The sequence below is a fragment of the Canis lupus genome, chromosome 7, assembly GCF_011100685.1.
Source record: "Canis lupus familiaris isolate Mischka breed German Shepherd chromosome 7, alternate assembly UU_Cfam_GSD_1.0, whole genome shotgun sequence".
Taxonomy (NCBI): domain Eukaryota; kingdom Metazoa; phylum Chordata; class Mammalia; order Carnivora; family Canidae; genus Canis; species Canis lupus.
Window position 1 is genome coordinate 32213772 of NC_049228.1, and position 21719 is coordinate 32235490.

A 21719-nucleotide genomic window follows, 5' to 3' on the forward strand; every position below is an offset into this window, starting at 1 on the left:
TCCTGTGACGTTACTAAATTCATTTATCAATTCTTGCAGTTTTTTGGTGGAGTCTTCAGGTTTTCTATATAGAGTATCATGCCATGTGCAAATAGTGAAATTTTTACATCTTCCTTGCCAATTTGGATTCCCTTTATTTCTTTTTTGTTGTCTGATTTCTGTGGCTAGAAATTCCAGTGCTATATTGAATAAAACTGGTAAGAGTAGACTTCCCTTTTTTTTATTCCTGACCTTAGGGGAAAAGGTCTCAGATTTTCCTCATTGAAGATGATGTTCACTGTGGGTTTTTCAAATATGGCTTTTATTGTATTGAGTTATCTTCCCTCTAAATTTACTTTGTTGATTTTTTTAAATCATGAATGGATACTTTACTTTGTCAAATGCTTTTCTGCATCTTTTGAAATGATCATATGGTTTTATCCTTTGTTTTGTTGATGTACTATATGATATTGATTGATTTGTTAATGTTGAAATATCTTTGCATCCTAGCAACAAATCCAACTTAATCATGGTGAATAATTTTTAAAAAATATATTGTTAGATATGGTTTGCTAATATTTTGTCAAGTATTTTTGCATCTATTTCACACTTTTGCATCATCAGATATAGGGGACTGTATTTCTTTTCTTTTTTTTGTGGTGTCTTTATTTGGTTTTGATATCTAAGTAATGATGGCCTTGGAGAATGTATTTGGAAACTTTATTTTCTCTTCTATTTTTTGGAATAGTTTGAGAAGAATAGCTATTAACTCTTCTTTAAATGTTTGGTAGAACTCATTTGTGAGGCCATCCTGTCCTAGTCTTTTGTTTGTTGGGAGTTTTTGAGCACTGATTCAATTTCATTGCTGGTAATCAGTCTGTTCAAGTTTTCTATTTCTTCCTGCTTTAGTTTTGGTAGGTTATGTTTCTAAGAATTTATCTATTTCTTTTAGGTTATCCAATTTGTTGGCATATAATTTTTCTTAATATTTTCTTATATTTCTTCTTATTACTGTGGTATCAGTTATTTCCTCTTTTATTTCTTGTTTTGGGAAGTACAGTATACTTTACTGATGGTACATGACAGGGTGGGGCCTCCCAAACCCCTCCCCTTCTTCAGAGAGTCTGGGATGGAAACTGTGGAGGTCAGGAGGTTCTTGGTGTGTTGGAAATGAGTGGGTCCAGAATTCCCTCATAGTTGAGAGCTTCTCTCTTCCTCTTGCTCTTGCTGGGGCTGGTGGTCCTGGGGGCTCTAACACCTTGGAGGCCATATGGACCATATAACATCCACCATTGAGTTGCTGAAGCCAAATTCACTATAGTACCAGGAAATGAGCTTGACAAAGTTGTTATTGAGAACAATGCCAGTCCCAGCATCGAAAGTGAAGAGTAGACATCACTGTTAATGTTGTGTGAGACAACCTGGTCCTCAGTGTAGCCAAGGATCCCTTTACTGCCTGCTTCATCACTTTCTTGATGTCATTGTATTTGGCAGCTTTCCCCAGACAGAAGGTCAGATCCACAACTGACACATTGTGGGTAGAGACACAGAAGGCCATGCCAGTGAGCTTTCCATTTAGCCCAGAGGTGACCTTGCCTACAATCTTGGTGGCACCAATAGAAGCAAGGACAGGATGATGTTCTGGGCAGCCCCTTGGCCATCACACCACATCTTCCCAGAGGGGCTGTCCACTGTCTTCTGAGATGGCATGTATTGTGGTTATGAGTCCCTCCGTGATGCCAAAGTTGTCATGGATGAATTTGGGCAGAGGGGCCATGTGGCTGGTGGTACAGGAGGCATTGCTCACAATCTTGAGGGAGTTGTCATATTTCTCATGGTTCATGCCTATTACAAATATGGGGGCATCAGCAGAAGGGATGATAATGATGATGACCCCCTCAGCTCCACCCTTCAAGTTTGCCCCAGCCTTCTCCATGGTAAAGAAGACCCCAGGGAACTCCACAACATACTCAGCACCAACATCAACCCAGTAGGAGCTCACTCTTAGAAGATCTGTATCTTCTAAAATGGGCTTTCCATTGATGACAAATTTCCCATTCTTAGCCTTGTCTGTGTTGTGGAAGTTGCCATGGGTGGAATCATAGTAGAACATGTAGACCATGTAGTTGAGGTAAATGAAAGAGTCACTGATAGTGACATTATCCACTTTACCAGAGTTAAAAGTAGCCCTGGTGCTGGGCACCCAATATGGCCAAATCCATTTCCTCTGATTTCACCATTGTGTCTCAGGGATGTGGCTGGCACTACGCCAGAAGATGTGGATGTCTGTTGAAAGGGGAGGAGTAGGAAGACTGTTCTTTTTTCATTTCTGATTTTGTTTATTAGAAAAATACGAATCTGCATAAAGGTTTATGAATTTTGTTGATCTTATCAAAGAACCAACTACTAGTTTCATTCATCTCTTTTTTTAAGTTCATATTTTATTTCTACTCTAATCTTTATTATTTCCTTCCTTCTGCTGGATTTGTATTTTGTTCTTTTTTAGTTCCTTTAGGGGTAAGGATATGTTGTTCATTTGAGATTTTTCTTACTTCTGGAGGTAGGCTTGTATTGCTATATACTTTCCTCATAGAACAGCTTTTGCTGCATCCCAAAGATTTTGGACTGTTGTGTTTTCATTTTCATTGGTCTCCATGTACTTTTTAACTTCCTCTGAATTTTTGGTTGACCCATTCATTGTTTAATGGTGTGTTATTTAACCTACGTGCATTTATGGTCATTCTAGCTTTTTTTTCTTGTGATTGATTTCTAGTTTCATAGCATTGCAATTGTAAAAGATCTATGGTATGACTTCAACCTTCTTGAAATTTTTGAGGTTGGTTTCATTGCCTAACATGTGATCTATTCTGGAGAATGTTTTATGTGCACTTGAAAAGAATGTGTATTTTGCTGTTTATGATGGGTTGTTCTGAATATGTCTGTTAGATCCATCTGGTCCAATGTGTTATTCTATGTGTCATTCTAATCAATGTGTTGCCTTGTTGATTTTCTGTTTAGACAATCTGTCCATTGATGTAAGTGGGATATTAAAGTCCCCTACTATTATTGTATTATTATCAATTAGATCATTTATGTTTCTTACTAGCTGCTGTATGTGTTTGGGCGCTCTCATGTTGGGTGCACAAATATTTACAATCGTTAGATATTCCTGTTGGATTTTTCCCATTATGATTGTATATCATCTTGTTATAAAGTCTCTTGTTACAGCCTTTGTTTTAAAGTTTATTTTGTCTAATATAAGTATTGGTACTCTGGCTTTCTTCTGACATCCATTTGCATGAGAAATATTCCTCTACCACCTTACTTTCAATATGCAGGTGTCTTTAGGTCTAAAATGGGTCTCTTGTATACATATAAATTTGTTTTGTTTTTTATTCATTATGTCACCTTTGTCTTTTGATTAGAACATTTAGTCCTGTTACTTTCAAATTAACTATTTATAGATATGTACTTATTGAAATTTTGTTCCTTGCTTTATGGTTGTCTTTGTAGTTCTTCTCTGTTCCTTTTTCCTCTTTCTCTCTTCTCCCCTGGTTTACTGGCTTTCTTTAGTGATACACTTGGATTCCTTTCTTTTTATTTTTGGCATACCTATTACACTATTGGGTTTGTATATAACATCTTATGCTTATGGTCTTTCTTCTCCTCTCTAAGAATCCCCTTTAACATTTCTTGTAGTGCTGGTTATTGATAATGAATTCCTTTAACTTTTGATTTCTCCAGGAAACTCTTTTTCTTTCCCTCTATTCTGAATAATAACCCTGCTGAATAGAATATTCTTGGCTGCAGGTTTTTTTTTTTTCTTTTAGCACCTTGAATATATCATGTCACTCCCTTCTGGCCTTTTTAATCTTATGTGGTTTCCCTTGTATATAACTGTTTTTCTTTTCTTCTGCTGCTTTAAAATTCTCTATCACTATTTTTCCATTTTAATTACTATGGGTCTGGTGTGGATCCTCATGAGTTGATTTTGTTGGGGGCTGTCTTTGTCTCCTGGATATGAACTTGTGTTTTCTTTCCCAGATTTGAAAAAAATTTAAACTATTATTTCTCCAAATAAATTTTCTACCCCCTTTCTCTCTCTTCTCCTTTTGGGATACTTATAATGTGAATGTTATTACACTTCAGGCTGTCACTAAGTTCCCTAAGTCTATTTCATTTTCTATTACGTTTTTTTTTTTTTTCTTTCTCCTCTTCAGCTTCATTGTTTTTCATTTCTCAGTCCTCCAGGTCTTTGGTCCAATTTTTCTGTTTCCTCTGGCTTACTATGCATTCTATCTAGTATATTTTAAATTTCATTTATTGAGTTCTTCATCTTGGATTGATTTTTTAAAAAATGTTTTCTACCTCTTCGCTAAGGGTCTTACTGATAGCCTCCATTCTTTTCTCAAGTCAAGTAAGTATATTTATGATCATTACTTTAAGTTCTCTATCAGGCATATACTTATCTCCATTTCGTGATGGAAATTGCTGTGATTTTGTCCTGTTCTTTCATTTGGGACGTAATCCTCTGTCTCCTCATTTTGTCTAACTCTCTGTGTCTGTTTCTCTATGTTAGGAAAGTCCATTACATCTGCTCTTGAAAGTAGCGGCTTTATAAGTAAGAGGTCATGTAGTGCTCTGTAGTGCAATATTCCCTGTTTACCAGAACCTGGTGCTTCAGGAGTGTCTCCTACATGTGTTGCATGTGCCCTACAACTGTGGCTGAGCTGCTTTTGCCTTCAATCCAGTCATTTACAATGGCTCCTTTGCCTGTCATGGGCAGGATTTGGTCCCTGTGCTATAGTGGGCCAGTCTTGGGACTCCTTGAGCTTGAGTTGAGTCAGACCAGGTATTTGCCATAAATGCAGTAGCTCTGAACTGCAGGGCACTTTCCCAGTATTTTCCCCTCAGAAGCGTTCTTTGTTGGGTGGGCCCTGAAGTCCAATCACCTGTGTGCCCCTAGCCCACTGCTACAGCAAGATTTGGACAGGTTTATGTGGTTATCTACCCCTCTTCCTGGGGCAGGAGTTACTTTGGAGTGGTTCTGGTCCCTGTTAGGGCTGCTTGCACATGGCCAGGCTTGTGATACTGGTTTCAATGGGCTCTGGTCAAGCGCATATTGGGAGGTAGATCTGAAGGAGGATGTGAGGTTGGTGTACCTGGTGTTAACAAAGTTTGTGTAGGTCTGCTGTGGGAGGGGACCTGGGGTTGAGGCCTGGTGGGAAGGGGCATATCCACAGGAGAATACAAGGGTGGGGGTAGTAGTGTTAGCAAGTTAAGTAGTAAATGTTGGCACTTTGTTGGTTCCCACAGGTGTTTGTGTGTTTAGGTTGGTAGGGAGAGAAATGACACCCACCATTCTTTTGTTCCTGTAGAAGTCACCCAAAGTTCCCTACTCCTCTAGCACAGGCTCTAAAATTAGTAAAGAAACTTCCTCTCATATACCTCAGGCTTTTTTCAAACTGCTGCTTTCATGCTCTATCTCCTTGGGGTTGTTTTTTGTGCTGTCTCTTTAAGTGCAGAGACTCAATTTCCCTTCACCCTCTTGACTCTCCCATTCTTGAACCTGCTTTTTATAGTTCAAAGAGTTAAGACTTGATGATTGTAAGAACTGAAAATTATGCCCCACTGGTTTTTAAGGCCAAATGTTATAGGGATCCTGGAGTGGCTGGTCTGAGGATCTACTTTTCTGCTCCCATGGCATATCTCTTTCCCTCTTTCCCCAGGAAAGTCCTGTGGGTTCATTTAGTTCCTCACCACATTCCACCCTTCCTACCCTCTTTGAGTGATCTCTTCTCTACATTTAGCTATAGAGAGTCTGTTCTGCCAGTGTTCAGGTGATTTTCTCAGTTATTTACCATGCTGTGAGTATTATCTTGTCATATCTGTGGAATGAGATAAGCTTAGGGTTCTCCTACTCCACCATCTTGCTCAGAAGTCCAGTTGAATATAAAATTTTAAAATCAGAGTTTACTCTGCTGACTTCTGACATTTTACATTTCTAAAAATAAATACAATGTCAACCAGACTTATGTTTCTTTGCTTCCTGGCAACTTTTGTGATATTTTTTCTATTCTTTTTCATTAATATTCTAAAGCTTCACTATGAAACCCTTGATATGCATTTATAAAAATAATCTTGCTCCTCTTTTCTCCTGTTTACATACTTTATTGCTTTAAACATTTAAGAACTACTTATTTGAGGCATTCTTCAGATTGATCTTGTCTATTTCCTTTGGTGTAAATTCTTCCATTCGCTGTGTCATTCACAATGCTTATCCTTTTAAGTATTTTTATGATTATAGTTTGTAAGCTCATATTCCACACATTTCTCCCATATTTGCTCTCATAGAAAAAAATCATAATCTGTTTCATAGCTTCAGTCCAGGGTGCTTTTTATGGTCAGGGAATGCTCCTGCATTCATGATACATTTCCTTCCCTGCACATGCTGGTGACATGATACTACCCTTCAGGTATGCAGAATGATACTGGACACTATGGCCATTGAAAATGGTTTAGTTCTCTGGTAACCTTGGGAATTGTGCAAACCTTTCCTAGTCTCTGTTCATGGCAGAGTGTGTGTTGCACACTCTAAGTTCCCTGAAGATAATATTAACTGGGTCTGCTGACATGGATGTGTGTTAACTGGCTATTCCCACTGTGGTTTCTGCTTGGATCTATGCCTAACTATCGAATGCCAGCTGACTTTAGTCTCCAACAATACCAAATATTCCCTTTGGTTATTTTCTTGTAAGAAATGGTTCCCTTTCCCACTTTCATAAGAAACTACATCTTTGTTAATTTTGAAATTTTAAAAATCATTTCCATTTGGAGTGAATGTAGAATGTGTTTATCTTCATAAATATTAGATCTTAGCCTAGAGGAGGCTGAGACTCTTTCCTGTCAAACTTGTGCTAGGGCAATTAAGGTTTACTATGAAAAAAAAAGTAGAAAGAGGGGCTTTTGTGCCTGAACACTTGAAGAAGTTTGGGAAGGTCAAAGGCAGAAAGAAATTAGGAAAAGGGGATAGAGACTGAGCACTGCAAGTTGCAGTAGGTACCATGATATATTTGGTTCCATTATATGTCTGCAGTCCCAAAAGTGCCAGGGCATACAACTAGAATAAGAGCTGGTATGTAGAATGGATTTGTGTACCTCATTGTCATGTCACCCCACAGAGTCGATTCAAATTCTGTGGCCAATGGCAACTCTTCTAGATCCACTTTCTATCTTGTAAACCAAGCTTTCTGTAGACTGTATATTGCAATCTCACCTGCCAAATAGTCAGTTTTTACTTAATGGGGACTATCACTCAGCCTGGACTTGAGAGATCATCTGGCAAACACTCCAACCTTGTATTGTGGAATCAAGAGATTGCAGAATCTTTAAGACCTCCCATGACAAATCATTCAGTTTGCTTATACTTAATACCAATTTTTGGTCTAGAAGACCTCGATATCTAGTGTATGGGGAAGGAGAAGTTCCTCTACTTGTACTTTGAGGCTAGACAAAGGTCATCCTGCACTGATAAAGACTGATGATTTTACTCCTGCTACCTTATCACTACCACCTGTCCTCCCCGCCATCCCGTTGACTCCTTTAAAAGTTTCCATCATACATATAGGTGAGGCCACAGCTGCTTTCTAACAAGCACTATTCCTATTTTCCAGAGATGCAGTTTCTAAAATTCACTTGTTCAGAATGCAGTCTGTTTGACTTAGCCAAGTTTCACTTTTTGGTCACCCTTTCCATGCCAATGCTTTATTGACTCCATAGGATTGGTTACCAACCTACAGTCACAACTGACTGCTCTTCAGGTCTTTACCCTGGTTTTGGTATCCTGATTCAGCACTTGGCTTTGGCTTTCCGAACTTCAAACCAAATGATTCCACTTGTGTGAGAGTGATGTTTGAACAGATCTTTTATCTTTTTAGAAAAATGAAATTTTGGAGGAAAAGAAAGGGAGAAAGTAAGGTAAATTTTTTTTTTTTTTTTTACTTCTAATTATATATGTAGTTCTGGACTTAGTACTTTAGATGCATTGTCTAAATCTTTCCAACCAGTACTGGAGTTAGATGTCATTAACTTTTAAAAGGATAACAAATAGCAGGGGCGGGGCAAGATGGCAGAGGAGTAGGGGCCTCACCTCACCAGGCCCCAGCAACTTACCTAGATAATTCCCAAACCATCCTGAACGCCTATGAATTCGACCTGAGATTTAAAGAGAGAACAGCTGGAATGCTACAGAGAGAAGGGTTTTTGGGGTTTTTGCTTCTAACAAGGTAGGAAGGTGGAGAAAAATAAAAAAGAATCCAGTGGGGGAGGGGCCCCGCGAGGAGCCGGGCTAAAGCCCAGCGGCGAGAGCCTCCAGGACAGGAGAGCCCCGCCCCAGAGAGGCGATTTAAAAATCCCACCGGGGATTCTTCCAGGAGGAGAAGGCGCTCAGCAGGGAACTGGGGCAGGACCGCAGGAGGGGCAGCGGGCCCAGTCCCCGGGGTCACTAGGAGAGGAGGGGCGCCGGGGGGAGAGCGCCCCGCACACCGCGGGCGGCGCGGTAAAGGGCTGGAGCCCCCGGGGGGCCTCGGGAGAAGCCGGGGGGTCAGCCGGGGGCTCGGGAGGAAGGGGCTGCGCCCTGCTGCCTTCAGGAGCCGCGGCCCCCGGAGCGCGATGCCAGCAGCGCAGGCCCCCATCCCAGGGCGCCGGGGACACAGCCCAGGATCCCGCGCTCCCCCGGGACAGGCGGAGGCGGGGAGGGCCCAGGACAGCGAGGACGCCCCTGCTCCCGGGGGCCCCGAGCTGTGCAGGTCAGCGCCCCCGCCGCCCCGGGAGCACCTAGGCCAGTGCGGACTGGGAGCTGCGGGAGATACTGCGGGAGCTGACGCCAGGGCTGGGGAGCTGGCCGCCGCCAGTGGGGCTGTTCCTCCTGGTGTCACCCTGTGCCTGGGACGGAGGGGGCCGCCAGGGAGCAGGGGCCTCACGGGGTCAACAGCTCCCACTGAGCCCGGCACCCGGCAGGGGGCGGGCCGCTCCCCCAGGTGCACACACCTGAGCATCAGCACCTCAGGCCCCTCCCCCAGAAGACCAGCTGGAAGGACAGGGGAAGAGCAAGTTCTTGACCGAGCAGCGCTGGAAAGCTCCAGGGGAAGTCGAGGGATTTACAGTATATAGAACTAGAGGGTACCCCTCCTTTTTTTCTCCTTTTCTCAGTACAACTCATTTTTATATCAGACTATAAATTTCCAATTTTTTTCTTTTTTCACACCATAACTACGATATTTTACCACCTCTTTATTTTTAAGTTTCTTCCACTTTGGCTTTCACATTTCTACAATTACATGTCTTAGATCTATTTTCCACTTGTAGATTCCCTTCAACATACTCAATTTAATTTTGGGAGATACATGAGATATGTTTTGTTTTGTTTTGTGTTTTTTGTTTTCTCTGCCTCATTTTGTTCTACAATGGCAGAAATTAATACCTTCTAAAACATGACCAGCATGCACCCAGAACCAAGTGGTATATACCATGCTAGTTCATTCTACGTGATTATATTCTCTCTTCATTCCCATTCTGCCCCCCTCTTTTATCTTATTTATGTTTTAGTGACCAATGTTGGGGCTACAAGTATTGCTGGTTTATATAAATTTGGGACTGAGCATCTTCTAACATATAGAACTTAATACACTCAGAACCAAAAGGATGACACTCTAGGACCCCTCAGGTAGATTATATTCTCCCTCCACTATAACTTCTTTACCACCACCATCTCACAGTACCTCCTTTTTTTCTTCTCCATTTTTTTCTTTTTTCCTCTTTACTTTTGCTTTTTTTCCTCTGCTTTTTTCCCTTTCTTTCTTCTTATTTGGGATTCTTGGCCTTCTATTTTTTACTACATTGTTTTAAAATTTGTTTTTCACTTTAGTGGTCCTTTTGTTTTGTTTTGTTCTGATCTTTGTTTTCATTTTCTGGTCTCTGACCTCATCAGAATCATCTAGGGTGAAATTTACATAGGTCATGGTTGGTATTCTTGACTCAGCCCACTTATACAGCCACTCTACAATGAGCAAAAGGACTAGAAGGAAGCACTCACCACAAAAGAAAGAATCAGAAGTAGTACTCTCTGCCACAGAGTTACAGAATATGGATTACTATTTGATGTCACAAAGCCAATTCAGAAGCACAATTATAAAGCTACTGGTGGCTCTGGAAAAAAGCTTTACATAAAGGATTCAAGAGACTTAATGACTGCAGAATTTAGATCTAATCAGGCCGAAATTAAAAACCAATTAAATGAGATGCTATCCAAACTGGAGGTCCTAACAATGAAGGTTAATGAGGTGGAAGAAAGAGTGAATGACATAGAAGACAAGTTGATTGCAAGGAAGGAAGCTGAGGAAAAAAGAGAAAGGCAATTAAAGGAGGATGAAGAAAGGTTAGGGGAAATAAATGATAGCCTCAGAAGGAAGAATCTACATATAATTGGGGTTCCAGAAAGTGCTGAGAGGGCCAGAGGGCCAGAAAGCATATTTGAAGAACTCATAGCTGAGAACTTCCCTAATATGGGGAGGGAAACAGGCATTCAGATCCAGGACATAGAGAGGTTCCCCATAAAATCAATAAAAACCATTCGGGATCCCTGGGTGGCGCAGCAGTTTGGCGCCTGCCTTTGGCCCAGGGCGCGATCCTGGAGACCCCGGATCGAATCCCACATCAGGCTCCCGGTGCATGGAGCCTGCTTCTCCCTCTGCCTATGTCTCTGCCTCTCTCTCTCTCTCTCTGTGACTATCATAAATAAATAAAAATTAAAAAAAAAATTAAAAAAGAAAAATAAAAACCATTCAACACTTCAACATTTAATAGTGAAACTTGCAAATTCCAAAGATAGAGAAAATCCTTAAAGCAGTGAGAGACAAGAGATTCTTAACTTATATGGGGAGAAATATTAGATTAACAGCAGACCTCTTCACAGAGACCTGGCAAACCAGAAAGGGCTGGCAGGATATATTCAGGGTACTAAATGAGAAGAACATGTAGTCAAGAATACTATATCCAGCAAGACTCATTCAGAATAGAAAGAGAGATAAAGAGCTTCCAAGATAGGTGGAAACTGAAAGAATATGTGACCATCAAACCAGCTCTGCAAGAAATATTAAGAGGGACCCTGTAAAAGAAAGAGGAAGCCCAAAGAAATAATCAACAAAAACAGGGACTGAATAGGTATTATGATGACACTAAATTCATATCTTTCAATAGTTACTCTGAACATGAATGGGATAAATGATCCCATCAAAAGATGCAGGGTTTCAAACTGGGTAAAAAAGCAAGACTCATCTATTTGCTGTGTACAAAAGACTCATTTTAGACCTAAGGAAACTTCCAGCCTGAAAATGAAAGATTGGAGAACCATTTACCATTCAAATGGTCCTCAAAAGAAAGCTGGGGTAGCAATCCTCATATCATATGAATCAAAGTTTATCTCAAAGACTGTAGTAAGCGATGAAGAGGGACACTATATCATACTTAAAGGGTCTGTCCAATAGGAAGACCTAACAATCATGAATATTTATGCCCCTAATGTGGGAGCTGTCAAGTATATCAATCAATTAATAACCAAAATAAAGACATACTTAGATAATAATACACTAATAGTAGGAGACTTCAACATGGCACTTTCTGCAAATGACAGATATTCTAAGCACAACATCACCAAAGAAACAAGGACTTTAAATGATACACTGAACCAGATGGATTTCACAGATGTATATAGAACTTTACATCTGAATGCAACTGAACACACATTCTTCTCAAGTGCATATGGAACTTTCTCCAGAATAGACCACATACTAGGTCACAAATCAGGTCTCAACCAATATCAAAAGATTGGGATTGTCTCCTGTATATTTTCAGACCACAATGCTTTGAAACTAGAACTCAGGCACAAGAAGAAATTTGGAAGAAACTCAAACACATGAAGATTAAAGAGCATATTACTAAATGATGAATGGGTCAACCAGAAAATTAGAGAAGAATTAAAAAGATTCATGGAAACTAATGAAAATGAAGATACAACCATTCAAAATCTTTGGGATACAGCAAAAGCAGTCGTAAGAGGGAAATACATTGCAATACAAGCATCCCACAAAAAATTGGAAAAACTCAAATACACAAGCTAATCTCTCACCTAAAGGAACTGGAGAAAGAACTGCAAATAAAACCTACATCAAGCAGAAGAAGAGAGATAATAAAGATTAGAGCAGAACTCAATGAAATAGAGACCAGAAGAACTGTAGAACAGATCAACAAAACCAGGAGTTGGTTCTTTGAAAGAATTAATAAGATAGATAAACCCCTAGCCAGCCTTATTAAAAAGAAAAGAAAAAAGACTCAAATTAATAAAATCATGAATGAAAGAGATCACAACCAATACCAAGGAAACACAAACGATTTTAATAACGTATTATGAGCAGCTATACACCAATAAATTAGGCAATCTAGAAGAAATGGATGCATTTTTGGAAAACCACAAATTACCAAAACTGGAACAGGAAGAAATAGAAAACCTGAATAGGCCAATAACCAGGGAGGAAATTGAAGCAGTCATCAAAAACCTCCCAAGATACTAAAGTCCAGGGCCAGATGGCTTCCCAGGGGAATTCTATCAAACATTTAAAGAAGAAACAATACCTATTCTACTAAAGGTGTTCCGAAGGATAGAAAGGGACAGAATACTTCCAAACTCGTTTTACAAGGCCAGTATCACCTTAATTCCAAACAAGACAAAGACCCCACCAAAAAGGAGAATTATAGACCAATATCCCTGATGAAACAGATGCCAAAATTCTCAATAAGATATTAGTCAATAGGATCCAACAGTACATTAAGAAGATTATTCACCATGACCAAATGGGATTTATTCCTGGGATGCAAGGTTGGTTCAACACTTGTGAAACTATCAACAAAATAGATCACATCAAGAAGAGAAAAAAACAAGAACCATATGATCCTCTCAATAGATGCGGAGAAGCATTTGACAAAATACAGCATCCATTCCTGATCAAAACTCTTCAGAGTGCAGGGGTAGAGAGAATGTTCCTCAGCATCTTAAAAGCCATCTATGAAAAGCCCACAGCAAATATCATTTTCAATGGGGAAAATTGAGAGCTTTTCCCCTAAGATTAGGAACATGACAGGGATGTCCACTCTCACCACTGCTATTCAACATAGTACTAGAAATGCTAGCCTCATCAATCAGGCAACAAAAAGAAGTAAAAGGCATTCAAATTGGCAAAGGAGAAATCAAACTCTCTCTCTTTGCAGTTGACATGATACTGTACATAGAAAACCCAAAAGACTTCACCCCAAAATTGCTAGAACTCATATAGCAATTCAGCAATGTGGCAGGATACAAAATCAATGTCCAGAAATCAGTGGCATTTCTATACAGTAACAATGAGACTGAAGAGAGAGAAATTAAGGAGTCTATCCCATATACAAATGCACCCAAAATCATAAGATACCTAGGAATAAACCTAACTAAAGAGGTAAAGCATACATACCCAAAAAAACTACAGAACTCTTCAGTGAGGAAGATACAAAGATGGAAAAATATTTCATGCTCATGGATTGTAAGAATTAATATTGTGTAAATGTCTAAGCTACCCAGGGAAATTTACACATTCAATGCAATCCCTATTAAAATACCATGGACTTTCTTCAGAGAGTTGGAACAAATAATATTTGTGTGGAATCAAAAAAGACCTTGATTAGCCAGGGGAATATTGAAAAACCAGAGCCGGGGGCATTATAATGCCAGATTTCAAGTTGTATTACAAAGCTGTGATCATCAAGATGGTGTGGTACTGGCACAAGAACAGACACGTAGATTAATGGAACAGAATAGAGAACACAGAAGTGGGTACTCAACTAATATTGACAAAATATTATGGTCAACTAATATTCGACAAAGCCAGAAAGAATATCTACTGGATAAAGGACAGTCTCTTCAATAAATGGTGCTGGGAATGCTGGGAAAATTGGACAGCCACCTACAGAAGAATGAAACTGGACCTCTCTTACACCATACACAAAGATAAACTCAAAATGGGTGAAAGATCTAAACGTGAGACAAGAATCCATCAAAATCCTAGAGGAGAACACAGGCAACACCCTTTCTGAATTTGGCCATGGCAACTTCTTGCAAGATACATCTATGAAGGCAAGGGAAACAAAAGCAAAAATGAACTATTGAGACTTAAGACAAAAAGCTTCTGTACAGCAAAAGAAACAGTCAACAAAACTACAAGACAACCTACAGAATGGGAGAAGATATTTGCAAATGACATATCAGATAAAGGGCTAGTATCCAAGATCTATAAAGAACTTACTAAATTCAACACCCAAGAAACAAACAATCCAATTATGAAATGGGCAGAAGATATGAACAGAAATTTCACCAAAGAAGACATACGCATGGCCAACAAGCACATGAGAAAATGCTCAGCATCACTTGCCATCAGGGAAATACGAATCAAAGCAACAATGAGATACCACCTCTTACCAGTGAGAATGGTAAAAATGAATAAGACACGAAACAAATGTTGGAGAGGATGTGGAGAATGGGGAACCCTTTTGAACTGTTGGTGGGAATGTGAACTGGTATAGCCACTCTGGAAAATAGTGTGGAGGTTCCTCAAAGAGTTAAAAATAGAGCTACCATATGACCCAGGAATTGCACTACGGGGGATTTACCCCAAAGATACAGGTGCAGTGAAAAGCTGAGACACCTGTACCCCAATGTTTATAGCAGCAATGTCTACAATAGCCAAACTGTGGAAGAGGCCCTGGTGTCCATCAAATGATGAATGGACGAAGAAGCTGTGGTGTATATATACAATGGAATATTACTCAGCCATTAGAAATGACAAATACCCACCATTTGCTTCAACATGGATGGATCTGGAGGATTTTATACTGAGTGAAGTCAATCAGAATAGGACAATCATTATATGGTTTTACTTATACAAGGAATATAAAAAATAGTGAAGGATTACAGGAGAAAGGAGAGAAAATGAGTGGGGTAAATCAGGGAGGGTGACGAAACATGAGAGACTCCTAACTCTGGGAAACGAACAAGGATCAGTGTAATGGGAGGTGGGTGGGGGGATGAGGTGACTGGGTGACAGGCACTGAGCGGGGCACTTGATGGGATGAGCACTGGGTGTTATACTATAATGTTGGCAAATCGAACTCCAATAAAAAAAATATACAAAAAAAAATATACAAAAAAAGATAACAAACGCAGTCCAATTTATTTGATTTCCAAACAAGTTGAAGTTATTAAGATCTCATAACTTCATAAAGATGTCAAGGTTTATTAATCAGTTTATCAAGCAAAGAGTACTAACGTCCACCCAGCAACTAAAGAGCTTGTAAAGATGAAGTTGCAAATGCATTATATTTCAGCTGTGGGGAAACTTCCCCAGGTATTCAAGGGCATATACAACAGTTTCTGTCTTGAGCTGATTGTTAAATAATGATGTCTTATGTTTGATACATAATTTGGTATCTTTTTAAAGGTAATTTGGAGTACAAAATTCTGAATAAAAAGATACAAAAACATGTACCATCATCATCAACAAAATATATGGGATACTTGTGTGTGATACACAACTTTAGATCTCTCTCCATCCTTTATATCCATCAAATTCTTCACTATTTCTATTTTCTTAAGATGGCTTAGAAGATGGATGAGTACCCTTGGTTACCTCCTTTGGATGTTTTAGAGGGGGTTAGAATATGCAAGGAGACAGTCACTGGCAACAGAAAAGTCACTGGCTATTGTTAATGTGGTCTTTCAAGTGTGTAATCAAGAACACACAAATCCTATGTATGGAATCAATTAGCGCATGTACCTGGACCAAATTTATACTAGTTGCCAAGACTCGTTTTCCACATAGACCAAATTATTCATAAACCAGCATACATCTATAAAGAGAAGTGTACACTCAGCCAGGAGAATGAGGGGGATGCATGTGCAAATCCTGAGTAGGAACATCCCTTCACACATTTGTAATAATTAAGAGGGAGCATTTTTGCCTTCATTTATTTTCCTGGCACCTGACAGGGGTAGAGTTGCTGACCATAGTTCTGTTACTCTTGTTCAAGCAGATAATCCATTGTAGATCCACAGGAAACATTGCCGTGAACATTGCAAAGGGAAGAATCAGGTAAATGCAATTTAGAGGATGAATTAAACAGTTTGCGATTGAGTATGGAAACTCTGGGCCACTTCTTCAGTGGGTAGCTTTTTAAGTTGTGTTAAGGTAGAAAAAGGCTTCTTAAAAACCACTTTATTCATTATAGGCTTGAGAGCTTTTTTTTTCTGTGCCTTATAGGTCAAATTATCCCAGAGTAGGGTGGGAGACAGTTACCATGTGCTTATTTGAGTGAACTGCAAGAATGTCAACATTTTTCTATATGCTTCTCCTGAAATACACTGTTTTGTAAACTAAGCCTTTCTAAACTATCTTAAATAGAGTCATTAGACTATTAAAAGTTTTATGTATTTGAATTCAACCTGACTTACATGTCTACCAGGAGTTCCTGACTTGGGAATACTTGCCTGGATATTTCTCTTTCTTGTCCTCCATTGCCATTTTATGCCTTTTATTTCTGTATAAATTTGTGATTTAAAATTTTTAGTAAGGATGGACACCTAAGGAATGATAACTTGTAAGAGCCTCCAAAATAACCAATCCCATTTGTGCAACATTCGTTGTCTATTCATCCTATTCTTCTAATGGGTTATTGCTTTCTTTTAAATACTGTTTCTCTTATGTAGTGTTTCTTTTTTTTTTTTTTTTTATGTAGTGTTTCAACCTAGTTTTAGTGCCATCTGGCCAAGGCTATCCTGAATTAAGTTTTAGACTTATGTGCATTTTATGTTTTCTTTTTAAGAAGTCATAGGGCCTATAATTAAATCACTTTTAAAATCTTAAAGTAATTACAGTGTTCTGATTATTGCCCATATAGAAATATCTCCTACCAAGTCTCTCCCATTTTGTGACAGTTCTATACACTAGCTCACAGACTCACAACTAATTTCTCACTGTTGTGGGTATTTTTTTTTTCAGAATTTAAGTTTACCTACAGCAACTAATAATTACATTAATTACAATAACTACATTTCTCTTTTTTTAAATATCCAGAGTCTGCAATGTGTGCATGGATGCAAAAATAAACAAGTTAGGCCCGTTTCCCCTACTGCACGAACTTTCTGTCACTGACCAAACTCTTAAAGGGAGTCAGGTTTCTTATCTGGGGTCCATAGAGGAGTTTCAGAGGGTATTCTGTCAGTGCCCTGAAATTCAGTGTAAATGCGTCCTATGTGAGAGTGTATATGGATTTATTAGTATATCAACTCACTACATGGCTGTGTGACTTTGAACAGGTTACTTAACTTCTCTCTGCTTTAATATTCTCAAAATTGCAGAAATCTTATAGGGCTGAAGTGAGGATTAAATGTGAGGATTTTATGGGCATGTAAAACCCACAGTACTGTGACAGGCATTCACTAAAGATTAGTAATTACCACTGTGTTCTCAAAAGAGTTAGTAACCACCATAGAGGTAAAAGCGACTTAAGGTATTTTGAGAATTACACTTTAAGGAGAAATACCAGTTCCTGAGTTGGGAAGTCACACTCAAACCTAATTCTCATAGAACTATTCATTAGCAAAACAGTGACGCATATTCATAATGCGTTGGAAAGGTCTGGGAAATAGGTCTAAAAATGTGGAAGGCCCATTTGTGTTGTTCCTGGATGGGAGAAAAAGCATTTACCTGGTTCTGGGCTAGTCTCCAGATGAAATACTTTCAGTCAGCTCCTAACCACTGTGCCATCTAAGCTTGCCTTGAAGCCCTGAAATAAATGTGCGGGGTGATAGTTTAAATTGCAAATCTACATTTGTGGATGCTTTCTCACATTATCTTGTCAGCATGTAGAAGTCAAAAGTTACAAAAACAACGAGATTCTGCATCTTTTAATGAAAGATAAAACAACAATATAAACATACACAAATTTACAGAGAAGGGATCAACTTTAATACATTTGGAGTAAAAGGTGTTTCTTATTTAAATATGGTATAAAAATAAATGCAAGAAACATCAACCGAGAATGTACAGACAACAGACAAAGACATGAGCTTGTTTCTGACTATGAACACATTGGTGAAAATGAAACTTTCTGTGCTAATTTATTGTTTAATAAATGTGAAGCCATATGTATACTTATTGATATATGTTTTTTTCTTTTACAATTCTTCCAGTTTTTGACAGTGAATTTTCAGTGAACTGTGTGTCTAGCAGAAGTTTTAAGAGCAAGAGAAAGAAAAAAAAGGTGTACTTCACTTGAACTCATCAAAAAGGAAAAGACACAGATCCAGCTTAATACAAGGAGAAAGTAAGCAGACAACATTTTGAAATGGAGGCATTGAGATGGTAGAGTCACTTGGAATGGCAATGCCTTAATGTACACAAAGAGAACAATTCAGGTCCTTTGCTCATGCAACATCTTGGTCTAATGTCCTCTGCTCCAGGTAACAACAAAGAGCTACAAAGTATATGCAATGACTCCAGTCTGCTTCCATGCTACAGGATGATCCTTTTAGTAAGACTGAACGAGGCTTGTTAACCTCTTTGAGGTGAGAGATTTCCCCTGAGAAAAAGAATATAAAACAAAGGGAAAAAAAAAAACAGAGTATGATCACTGAAAACCTGCTTATGAGTAGCATTTATTTATTGCAGCTGAGTTTTGTGCACAGGTCAAAACAAAACCCTTTAAGTACATCTTAGTTCAAACTTTCTCTTAGTTCAAACACATTAAACAAAATGACTTCCACCCGCCCACCCCTCTACCCACTTCCTCCCCACTGCAAACAGACTGATGGGTTCACAGCACAGATTAGCAAATAATAAAACATGTCCATAAACATTTCATCAAGGCTTAGCAATGATGCAACACCTAGATTTGCAACTGGTTATAAACATGTTAAAACAAACCTTAGTAAACTGCTCTAAAAGGTAGCAATGTGAATGCATTCTTGTTCAATTGCTGGAATTAGTGTCATGTTTATAAATATCTAGTAATGCAGAAAATATTATTTTAATTAAACAGAATTCATTTTTAGAGGTGTAATTGATAGAAATTCAAGATTGGGCTTGTCCTCCATCCTACATAATGGAGAAAATAATGCCAATTATACATCTACAGATAAAATTCTATTTGTTCTCTACTTCAAACCATAGACATCTCCCTATCTTTTTCCACCTGATTTCCTCCAACCCCAACCCCAGAAAAATTCCATATATTCTGATTCCATATATTGTGTTAATACCTAGAGTACATATTCACTCTTTTGAAATCTTGAAAGCTGACATTGTCCCTGTTAATACTAGTACTCTGGAGAGAAAAAAATTTGAATTTCTGATCAGGGTTGCAGATCCTCAATTTGTGGTTTCTGTTTCATAGCTCATTTTATACATTCTAGTAATAAAAGTAAGATGGTCATCCACATATTTGAATGGAATTTGTCTTTCTGAGTGGATAAAATAATAAGGTAAAGCCAAGAGATTTTTTTGAGAAATATAATATTTTATTAATAAATTAGTCATAACAATAGTCTTGATTCACTACGTAATATGAGAGTTTGATAAAAGGGAATGTGGTATTGGAAAGAGATTATCACTCTTGGCCATGTTTTGGGAAGAGAGCAATATGTTTAAGAAGTGATCAATAATTTCAAAATCAAGCTTTCTTTACACACTTCACAGTAACTGACAAGGGCCCTGTGGCTGACATGAATGGGAGCAATGAAAACCAAGCACTATTTTCTTTTAATTGGGGAAAATGATTCAAAACTTAGCTTTTAGCAATAGTAAAAGATGCCTCTCATTGCTGGCTATGCTTTAGATACTTTATGGAAGAAAAAAAAAAGCAGTTTGTTAACAAGACACCCTATTTTACATTATATATTGGCCTTATAAATAAGATATACTTTGCTCCTTCTTGCTACCTATCCTGTGCTTGTTTTCTCATTCATAAAATGAATATAATCACAGTACCTACTAAAAGCTTTTTCTAAAGAATAATGAAACTAAATTGCTTAAAACTATTCTTGGAACATTCTATGTACTAAGTTTATGTTGGCTATTATCTCATTATACTATTACTATTATTGTTTTTATTGTTATATGCTTTCTCATTAGGATACTGACACCCAAAGTCACTATTCTGACTCTAAAAAGGCATAAAGTTGCTAATGAATTGGAATCTAAAATTATACTGCTTTTCTATCCCAAACCTAGACAATAGATTGATTAAATAATGTTGGAATCTAAAAGCTACCATCCTACATTTGAAGACCACACTATTTCCTACATTTACTACTGTATTCATTTCTTGTGCTGTTAATATAAGTGTGTATATGAGTTTATATATATTTCTTCTGAGAAATAGTAATGTATTTTTAAAAAGAGTTTACTGTTTCTAATGCCATTTGTGGGCTGGAGAAAATGCCATATTGGTTGAGGCATAAAAGTGAATGCTTATATGGCAGAGGAGGAGGGGAAAGATGCTGATATAAAATTGTTATTTCTAAAACTGCAGATTAGTGTGATTTGTTAAAAACTATTGGGAAGAAGTGTGAAATAGTCATGTTGAAATAGTCATTTGAAATTCATATAATCATTTTTTGTTTGGACTGTGAAAACCAGTGTCATTTTTGTAAATCTAATAAATATTACCACGGCTCTCTTTCTACAGATTTTTGAAATATCTTTGATGCTATTAGTACTTGGCCTGGTATGGGTTTCATTTAAAAGAGGGTGAGGTACAAGGTTAGCTTGACAGGCTGTTGTCCTAGGAGATAATTAAAAAATACTCATTCATGGAACTTCACAGAAAAGCACAGGCTTATAGTCAACCTGGGGATTTATGATGATAGAAAAACAAATGAACAGAAATGGGAAACAGTCACACGATGAAACACTGTACGTGATAAGGACTGACCAAATATGTAATAAGGAAATTTGTTATGTGCATTGAGAAAACTAAAGGGCAAATTTGGGTATAGCTAACAGTTTAAAAAAAATTACATGCCCCAGTCTAGGGTCAAAGTAAATAGCATGGGTGCCAATTAGTCATGTGGATTTGAAGATCTAGATCATTGGGATCTGTTCTGTAAATCCCGTGAAAAGCCTGCCTTATTTACATACTGGGGAAAAACTAGGCACTATTCTGGTGCACAAGGAAATACATTGCTTATTTTATTGGCAAACCTTATATTAAAAAGAAGATCCTTTCTTGTAGTTAGGGAAGTGTGCATTTACATACCTGTTGTTTTGTAAAACTCCTTTTCAGTGTAGTTCCTTTGGAGGCTGTATGCAATCAGCCCCTGCCAATTAACTTTTCATAATTTTCCCAAGTTGAAGAATTTAAGAAATTTTTGTAGCTAGGTTCTAAAATCTTAATTCTGGAAACCGAGGGCTAAAAAAATCCTTACCAATTAAATTTATTTATTTATTTTTTTACTAAATTGTTTACAACTGAATTCTGTATGAATAATATTTATTTTTAACCAAATCACTATATATGTGTTATGTTGTTTATACCTTTTCTTGTCAGATTCTAAAGAAAAAGGATTATATTGGAAACAGCAATCCATAGAGAAAGACAAAGAC

At 38.1% G+C, this 21719-nt stretch overlaps 1 protein-coding gene and 1 pseudogene across 3 annotated transcripts in view; both read right to left on the bottom strand.

The window, feature by feature from the left end:
* Positions 1-1230: 1230 nt before the first annotated feature.
* LOC490368 lies at positions 1231-7568 on the bottom strand (annotated as a pseudogene).
* A 10439-nt stretch (positions 7569-18007) lies between these two features.
* The window catches only part of RGS7 (regulator of G protein signaling 7), a 488737-nt gene continuing 485025 nt past the window's right edge, over positions 18008-21719 (bottom strand). For all 3 annotated transcript variants that reach the window (XM_038542673.1, XM_038542672.1, XM_038542671.1), the window contains one exon: positions 18008-18696. In XM_038542673.1, the coding sequence (XP_038398601.1) occupies positions 18646-18696 (51 nt within the window). In that variant the 3' untranslated portion in view covers positions 18008-18645. The remainder of the gene's footprint in view (positions 18697-21719) is intronic.